General features: G+C 37.4%; 1 protein-coding gene across 3 annotated transcripts in view; it reads right to left on the bottom strand.

The window, feature by feature from the left end:
* Positions 1–10,196, bottom strand: part of csgalnact1a (chondroitin sulfate N-acetylgalactosaminyltransferase 1a) — a 43,237-nt gene that overhangs the window by 9,787 nt on the left and 23,254 nt on the right. For all 3 annotated transcript variants that reach the window (XM_051910488.1, XM_051910486.1, XM_051910487.1), the window contains one exon: positions 9,159–9,260. In XM_051910488.1, the coding sequence (XP_051766448.1) occupies positions 9,159–9,260 (102 nt within the window). The remainder of the gene's footprint in view (positions 1–9,158; positions 9,261–10,196) is intronic.

The following is a 10,196-nucleotide window of genomic DNA, read 5'->3' as shown; positions in this document are numbered from 1 at the left end:
AGATAATCCATATCTACAGTCTTTGGCCTGAGAAAGACTTTTTAAATAAACATAAATTATGTTGTTTTAAAATAGTTTTTGAGTTAATGATTTAGTAACACTTTATTTAATTTTTTTTAATATATTTATATATAATGCATTATAAAAGTATTTTAATGCATTTATTATGCCTTTTAATGCATAGTTTTGTGTTGTGACTAAATGTAAACACAGTTATAATGCATTATAACACTCATCTATTCATTCTACGCCTTTAGAAATTATAGTGCATTAAAGCACATGACAAAACCAATTTCAGATGTAACAAGGAATCTGCATATATTATAGATTTAATGCATTATAATGTATATTATGAATACCTTTATAAAGCATTATACATAAAGGCTTTAAGTAAAGTGTTAGTAATGATTTCTGAAGGATCATGTGACACTGAAGACTGGAGTAATGATGCTGAAAATTTAGATTTGCCTCTGGAATAAATTACAGTTTAAAATATATTAAAATAGAACACAGTTATTTTAAACTGTAATAATATTTTACAATATTATTGTATATTTTTTCTTTCAAAAAAATGTATTCCGACCCCAAACTTTGGTTTAGTGGCAGTATATGGATATCATGCGAACATAGCCAGTTTTAATAAGGATACAGAAAAGATGGTATTCATAACAGCCACAAGCATTCAGACACTAGAAAAATGCTTGTAAAGCACCTGTCACATGTGGCTGCCCGCTGCTCTTATTGGCCCAATACAAAATATAGGCCAGCATGTCTGACTGAAATAAAAAAAGCACCTACTTTCTCTGACCGAGATTCATAACCCACGAAAACACTGCTGCAACCCATGGGAGTCACACTGAATAAATACCTTCAAAACCAGTCATTGTTAGCATACCCGGCAAAAAATGTTCAGGAGCCACTAGTCGTGAAGATTTAGAGCAGTTACAAATAGCAGGCAAACAAGATTTGATTTAAGTCACATTAGCAGAACAGATTTGGAATAGAGCCTGGGGCGTTTCAGCATGCATGCATGCATGTGATATTCAATTCGCCATCAGCCAAAAAAAAAAAAAAACAACAACAAAAAAAACCCACTCCAAATATTTCTCTGTATGATACGGACTTGTTTTCAAAGGTGGTCTAGGATATTTTTATTATTTTATTTTTCCTTTCACTTCAGCTTTGGGACAGCATGCAAAAATCACACATTAACATACACATGCTCACTTAGTTGAACTAACGAGGGCATAATATAGATCTATATTGTTTTTCATAAGACTAATTATAATCACTATAGACCAAACTAAACCCTAACCCCAGTTATTATATAATATATATATATATACACACACACTATATTGCCAAAAGTTTTGGGACGCCTGCATTTATGCGCACATGAACTTTAATGACATCCCATTCTTAATCCGTAGGGTTTAATATGGAGTTGGCCTACCCTTTACAGCTATAACAGCCTCAACTCTTCTGGGAAGGCTTTCCACAAGGTTTAGGAGTGTGTTTATGGGAATTTTTGACCATTCTTCTAGAAGCGCATTTGTGAGGTCAGGCAGTGCTGTTGGCGAGAAGGCCTGGCTCGCAGTCTCCGCTCTAATTCATCCCAAAGGTGTTCTATCGGGTTGAGGTCAGGACTCTGTGCAGGTCAGTCAAGTTCCTCTACACCAAACTTGCTCATCCATGTCTTTTTGGACCTTGCTTTGTGCACTGGTGTCTTTGAGATGTGTTGATGCACAGTCATGTTGGAACAGGAAGGGGCCATCCCCAAACTGTTCCCACAAAGTTGGGAGCATGAAATTGTCCAAAATGTCTTGGTATGCTGAAGCATTAAGAGTTCCTTTCACTGGAATTAAGGGGCCAAGCCCAACCCCTGAAAAACAACCCCACACCATAATCCCCCCTCCACCAAACTTTACACTTGGCACAATGCAGTCAGGCAAGTACCGTTCTCCTGGCAACCGCCAAACCCAGACTCGTCCATCGAATTGCCAGACAGAGAAGCGGGATTCGTCACTCCAGAGAACAGTGTGGCGTGCTTTACACCACTGCATCCGACGCTTTGCATTGCACTTGGTGATGTAAGGCTTGGATGCAGCTGCTCTGCCATGGAAACCCATTCCATGAAGCTCTCTACGCACTGTTCCTGAGCTAATCTGAAGGCCACATGAAGTTTGAAGGTCTGTAGCTATTGACTCTGCAGAAAGTTGGCGACGTCTGGGCACTATGCGACTCAGCATGTGCTGACCACGCTCTGTGATTTTATGTGGCCTACCACTTCGTGGCTGAGTTGCTGTTGTTCCCAATTGCTTCCACTTTGTTATGATACCACTAACAGTTGACCGTGGAATATTTAGTAGTGAGGAAATTTCACGAATGGACTTATTGCACAGGTGGTAAACTATCACGGTACCACGCTTGAATTCACTGAGCTCCTGAGAGCGACCCATTCTTTCACAAATGTTTGTAGAAGCAGTCTGCATGCCTAGTGCTTGATTTTATACACCTGTGGCCATGGAAGTGATTGGAACACCTAAATTCAATGATTTGGAGGGGTGTCCCAATACTTTTGGCAATATAGTGTATGTATATATATGTGTGTGTGTGTGTGTGTGTGTGTTAGTTTGGGGACAAATTTGGATTTAGCTAAATCTAATAAAAATTATTATATTATGTTATGTTATTCTGGAGACAAATTTGTCCCCAAGCTATATCTAAATTAATCCACACACAGTTACTAGCATGTCTGATCACTTCAGGGTGATGCTTAATGGAGGTTATATCATAATGAGTACTTGGACTATAAAATTATGCAGTGTCATCATCAATATTAACATGAACCAGGTTTGTATAATGCAGTGTTACTTATACTGACACTCTCCTCTCTTCCCCTTCTCAAATGAACACAAATTATTCATGTGTATTGATTCACTTTGCCCGACGGATATCACATCTACCTATTCTGTGAGGACTTACACTGATGGTCTTAGCGGTGAAGGATCTAAGGATTCTTAACAGCAATGTGTGTGTGTAGCTTCAAGAGAGCAAATATATTTTCGTAGTTTTCTAATAATTTATTCATGTCGTTTTTATTATATTTATTATTTTCTTACTCTTGCAATGCTTGCTATTGTTGTTTAATCTTAAGATTGTGTAGTTTCAAGATATTGTTTTCTTCAAGAGTTTGAGATATAAGAGAATGTCTCCATCTCAAGGTTTTTAATGTCACTGGACAATGCTGTAAAGCTGCAATTTATGAAAGCTTGTTTTTGCCACAGAATAAAAAAAAAATATAAAAGATAATTGTGATTTTTTATCAAAATTGTAAGATATAAAATCAGAATTGCTAGAAAAAAAAGTCAGAATTACCTTTTTTACTTTTTATTCCATGGAGGAAACAAGCTTCAATTGTAATTTTCCATTTCTTTTTCTGTGGTATAATAACACTTGCTGGATTTGCGCTGGTCAGACGAAGTACAGGATGAAGTCTGAGCATTGAAACATGCAACTAAGTTTATGTTCATTTTTTATCATAATTTCTCCTGCTTTCTGCTGTTTCTTGTGTCAACCTCTCAGGCCAATAGAATACTTCTAAAGTTTTATTTTTAAGTGTGTTGAACGTAAAAGAAATGTTGGCAAAGTTTATTGGTTAAAGAGCTGAAAGGATTTCTTTTTATGGGAAAAAGTTTAAACAGTCTTGAGGATGTTTTTTGTGTGATGAGCACATTACTAACAGAAGGATAAATAACTTAGGAAAGAAGTATGTTTTACTGAAACACTTCAAAAGGGTTTAGATGCTTCTAATTTTAAATTATCGTCAAGAGAGAAGCATGTTTTGCTCACACAAAGTTGTTCTTGGTGTTCCTGTTCAAGAATGGTGCAATGCCATAATGCATAGACTATGACAAATGCACTATAATTCATTTTGGAAAAAGTTCTGCCAAATACATAAATGTAAATACTGTAGTTACATCACATTCATGCAAGGGCTAACTGCTAAAGCTAGAAATAACTCCTTGCAATACATCTGCACATTTTGCTTGTTTGTAGTGTAGAAGAGACATTCACACTGACAGTGATTTACAGTGCCAAACCAACCAGTTGTTGGTGTTGGTGATTCAAGGCGACAAAAACGAAAGTGACTCTTGGTGATGTGGGATTCTTCAGCTATGTGACAAAGTCAAGCTCAACTTTATGCAAATGATCAGTCAGCCAATGCAGCACAAAGTTGCAGCAACTGTCAGATACTGTAGTGGAGTGTGTGCAAAATGAAGTTAATAGCAACTGTGAGCAATTTTCCTCTTCTCAATGATTTTTCTCTGCCCACATACAGGGACATAAATCACAAAAATGATGTGTGGAAAATTGTGTCAAATCTTGTGGGCATTCCAAGTGGGTTTGATTCATGGATTTATAGTCATTCATCTTGTTTACGATGTGATGCATTATCTACTGCAGCAATACATTTACAAATGCTTTCTCCCTCAGAATGCTAATTTTTATTAGCTAGAAACTTAGCAGGCGGAAAAATAAAATTACATTTAATTTTTAACCAGCACATTGAAGTTGATGTTCAAGATGTTCAACGGCTATGGCTAGTTGTGCAGCTCATCAAAAACATTATGGCAAGTAGCAGCAGAAATACTCAGTATGGTTAACACACAAGGTGAACCAGGTGACAGAATTTTTACTACCACAGAATGGCAAAAATTGTGGTTACAATACTGTACTTAAAATGGATGGCTACACTGTAAAAACATTTTTGAAGATGTAAATAAAACAAAGATTATACGTTTTACGAGAACATTTTACTTCAGTCTTTCTACTTCAAAATTCAATGTGTTGCTTGCAGTTTCATCGTAATTAATTGTGAAATTTACTTGCAATTTCTGAGTGAAAACTGTTTCTACACCAAATTCTTTGAGTGTATGTGAAGTTTTTATTTTTGTTAAAGCACTTACTTGAATTATTCTGTAAAAAATCAATTAATGATAGATTAAAATCATTTTCTCTGGTAATTATGGAATATTGTTAATAGAAATTAACTTGTATTTAAAGGATTAGTTCACTTTCAAATGTAAATTAGCTTTACTCACCCTCAAGCCATCCTAGGTGTATATGACTTTCTTCTTTCTGATGAACACAATCAGAGAAATATTAATAAATATCCTGACGCATCCAAGCTTAATAATGGCAGTGAACAGGGGTCACGAATATGAGCTTAAGAAAGTGCATCCATCCACATCCATCCATCATAAACGTGTACTCCACACGGCCCCGGGGGGGTTAAATAAAGTCCTACTGAAGCGAAGCAATGCGTTTGTGTAAAAAAGCCAGAAGGCCAGACCACCTTCCATATTCGTGTAAACTAGTGTCGTGTCAGTTACGCTTTTTCCATAAGTTGAGTAAGAAAAGCGTAGGATGTAGCGTAAGCTTTTTGAACTGCGAGAGTTTTACACTTTCCTCGTAAGTTGAATACGTCTGGTGGAAGCTAGATATTTTACATCATAACTTGTTAAATATGGATATTGTTTTTTACACAAAGGCATCACTTCGCTTCAGAAGACCTTTATTAACCCTTTGATGCTTACGATCACACCGGTGTGATTAGAACGTTCAGTGCATCACATGATCAACTGCCAAATTCAAATGTGCTTCCGAACCAGAGACGGACGCGCTCTGCGCTTTTCATAATATCACAAATATGCAGTGGTTTTTTAACCACATAATGTTTATTTTAGGTTTCAGACGTTTAAATATACATGAGTAGTAACAAAACAATACATTTAGAGTTTGTAGAATACACAATGATGTGAAGTCGTGTGAAGTACGTTTATGATGGATGGATGTGGATGGAAGCACTTTCTTCAGCTCATACTTGACGTTGGTATCGCTCACTGCCATTATAAAGCTCGGATGCTTCAGGATATTTATTAATATTTCTCCGATTGTGTTCATCAGAAAGAAGAAAGTCATATACACATAGGATGGCTTAAGGGTGAGTAAAGCTTGGGCTAATTTTCATTTGAAAGTGAACTATTCAAGATATAAGCATTCAGGACTGCTGGGAAATTACAAAAAATTAGCTATAGATGTCTGGAAGAGAGCTGGAATGAATAATAAGGAAATTGTGGAAAATCCACAAGTACAGAAAGAATTAAGCTCCCTTGATTTCTGGACTAGAGAGAACCCAATGAATTCCCACAGAACGAACAAGAGCTGTGCTGATTATTGGCCCTCCCCTATCCTCCTGAAAGGTACAAGGCCATAATTGCTTTCCCAGTTATCTAACACTTACACTTCAAAAATGTCCCTGCATGTGGGAACAACCTGGTCAAAGAAGATAGATCTGAAAACCAATGTATCCAGTCACATTTCAATGCTTCTGCATAAAGAGAAAAGCCATTTTCTTCCTGTGAATTGAGAGATATCTTATCCGCTGCAATGCAGGGAGGTTTCAAGCATGACTCTGGCTGAATTCCAGGCAATCTACTGCTCCGTTGATTTCATCTGCCTCCGAGCAGCATCTGAAGTGACCTGTTATTTTCACACTGGATGGAGGTCAGAGTCACTGCAGTCTAACAGTGCAGATTCACTGACCTCCAATCTGTAATCATGAGAGCGCAGCTAACCCCAGGTGCGCTCTCATGATTACAGATTGGAGGTCTGTGTGCCAGTGCAATTAGACATGAATACATTTTATAACTTCTATATATATTTTTCTATTATTAAAGTTATTATTGTTGTATTGTTAGTTATTATAAATTATATTTATTTAATCTAAATTTTAATTTAAAAATGAAATTGTAATAATATAATAAAAATGTGTGATTTATTAGTTACATTTTTTAATCAATTGACTTTATAATATAATATATTTTGATTGACCAAGGAGAGTTATAAATTGCCTGTTTATGAAATTATTGTACCATATAAAAGCTATATTATACTTGCTTTTGTACTGTTAAATATATGTGTGTGTGTATATATATATATATATATATACACACACACACACACAGTATCTCACAGAAGTAAGTACACCCCTCACATTTTTGTAAATATTTTATTACATCTTTTCATGTGACAACACTGAAGAAATGACACTTTGCTACAATGTAAAGTAGTGAGTGTACAGCTTGTGTAAATTTGCTGTCCCCTCAAAATAACTCTATATACATCCATTAATGTCTAAACTGCTGGCCACAAAAGTGAGTACACCCCTAATGAAAAATGTCCAAATTGAGCCCAATTAGCCATTTTCTCTCCCCGGTGTCATGTGACTCGTTAGTGTTACAAGGTCTCAGGTGTGAATGGGGAGCAGGTGTGATAAATTTGATGTTTTCTCTCTCTCTCTCTCATTCTGTTCACTGGAAGTTCAACATGGCACCTCATGGCAAAGAACTCTCTGAGGATCTGAAAAAAAGAATTGCTCTACATAAAGATGGCGTAGGCTATAAGAAGATTGCCAAGAGCCTGAAACTGAGCTGCAGCACGGTGGCCAAGACCATACAGCGGTTTAACAGGACAGGTTCCACTCAGAACAGGCCTCGCCATGGTCGACCAAAGAAGTTGAGTGCATGTGCTCAGCGTCATATCCAGAGGTTGTGTTTGGGGAAATAGATGTATGAGTGCTGTCAGCATTGCTGCAGAGGTTGAAGGGGTGGGGGGTCAGCCTGTCAGTGTTCAGACCATATGCCGCACACTGCATCAAATTGGTCTGCATGGCTGTCGTCCCAGAAGGAAGCCTCTTCTAAAGATGATGCACAAGAAAGCCCGCAAACAGTTTGCTGAAGACAAGCAGACTAAGGACATGGATTACTGGAACCATGTCCTGTGGTCTGATGAGACCAAGATAAACTTATTTGGTTCAGATGGTGTCAAGCGTGTGTGGCAGCAACCAGGTGAGGAGTACAAAGACAAGTGTGTCTTGCCTACAGTCAAGCATGGTGGTGGGAGTGTCATGGTCTGGGGCTGCATGAGTGCTGCCGGCACTGGGGAGCTACAGTTCATTGAGGAAACCATGAATGCCAACATGTACTGTGACATACTGAAGAAGAGCATGATCCCCTCCCTTTGGAGACTGGGCCGCAGGACAGTATTTCAACGACCCCAAACACACCTCTAAGACGACCACTGCCTTGCTAAAGAATGTCTCCAGACCTAAACGCTATTGAGCATCTGTGGGGCATCCTCAAACAGAAGGTAGAGGAGCGCAAGGTCTCTAACATCCACCAGCTCCGTGATGTCGTCATGGAGGAGTGGAAGAGGACTCCAGTGGCAACCTGTGAAGCTCTGGTGAACTCCATGCCCAAGAGGGTTAAGGCAGTGCTGGAAAATAATGGTGGCCACACAAAATATTGACACTTTGGGCCCAATTTGGACATTTTTCCTTAGGGGTGTACTCACTTTTGTGGCCAGCGGTTTAGACATTAATGGCTGTGTGTTGATTTATTTTGAGGGGACAGCAAATTTACACTGTTATACAAGCTGTACACTCACTACTTTACATTGTAGCAAAGTGTCATTTCTTCAGTGTTGTCACATGAAAAGACATAAAATATTTACAAAAATGTGAGGGGTGTACTTACTTCTGTGAGATTATATATATATATATATAAAAAATTACATAATATCATATATTTATTTTACTTTATTTATATATTTATTACTATATATATTATGTTATGATCTGATATTAATATATATATTATATAACATATATTTAACACCACTCAAAAATGTATGCATATATCTCATAAAAAATTCAAGCTGACTCTGTGCATTTGATTATTACTCATTATATCATCATCATCTTTTATTAATACAACTCGTTCAGCATTTTAATATATTCATGAAGATGGGCATTTTAAGTCTAGCTTGATCTATAAATTAAAGGAATTATTTATGTTAGTTAACACTGGTTTCTGTCTATGCAGACTTTCTGATAGCAAAAGCTGAGTGTGTTCATTTGATCAGTTTGAAGACCTACAGTTCAGACAATACCCATGATGCATTGGGGATTCATTCTGGAAGGAACTTATGACACCCTCTGGTTCCTTTTTTGTTTAACTGTATTTCTCAGCCTTATCTGCTCCTTTGTGTGTACACACACTTCCGCACACACATAGTATATTAACATGCCATACCTCGATGTGTTCTCCAAGGTTCCTTTGACCTCATTCATCTGGTCCTTTCCAAAGTAAACCACGGTAAGGTGCACCCGCCCATCTTGCTTCACACACACCTCTCTGTAGACATGGACAGTAACAGAAACAAACACACACACTGAGGTCAGCACTCAGCTGGACAATCTCGAGCTGTACCAGCTCAAAAGAAACATTGACTGAAAACTGAGAAAGAAAACAGAGGAGGACAAATATAAATACTATATATTTAAATACTATTACATTTCCAAAGCTTGTTCTCGTTAAATAACCCATTATGCTTTTTGGATACGACCTTTCATGCAGTGTGTACTATTTGCTGTTTATGAATATAAAAGGTCTACAAAGTTTTAAAAATCAAAGTGCACAACAAATAGTTATTGTCTCCTAAAAAAGAAGAATCAATTCTGAACTGCCGAAACGAGCAATTCCAGTCTCACTTCCATAACACACCTACGTAGATTTATAATAAAATTACATAATGCCAGCCTATTATCTTCATTGGCTGCCCTCGAACAATGTCTACTTTGACCCTCAAACACTGTAGTTGTAGCTGAGGCCTGAAAGAGCTTGGTTTGTGTTATTGACATGTCTAAAAAGATGCTGTTTTCAGCCCTGCGAATCCACTTTGATGCACTTCTAAAGGATGAGAACTCGGGCTTGAACTGATAAGGTAAAACCGACACCATTGATATGTATTGATTTGTACATTTTGATTCGTACCACTGTGTATCAAATGCTGAGGAAGATACGGAGCTGAAATTCAGATGTGGTAATAGGTGTTTCGTTTCCAACATGCACTGTAAGCAGTAGACCAATCACAACAGACTGGGCCACCTGACCAATCAGAGCAGAGGAAATGAGGGATTTAGAGAGACTGAATCCTTTATCAAGCCGTTTCAGACGCTTTGAGAAATGAGGTCATGCTGCAATGTATATTATGAGAAAATTAAAGTGTTTTTTTGACTTGGATGCATGTAAACCTATTGTAGGAGACCTCCAAAACAAAATCAGGAACAT

This window comes from Ctenopharyngodon idella, chromosome 10 (assembly GCF_019924925.1).
Source record: "Ctenopharyngodon idella isolate HZGC_01 chromosome 10, HZGC01, whole genome shotgun sequence".
Taxonomy (NCBI): Eukaryota; Metazoa; Chordata; class Actinopteri; order Cypriniformes; family Xenocyprididae; genus Ctenopharyngodon; species Ctenopharyngodon idella.
This window is presented reverse-complemented; position numbering and strand designations above follow the sequence as displayed.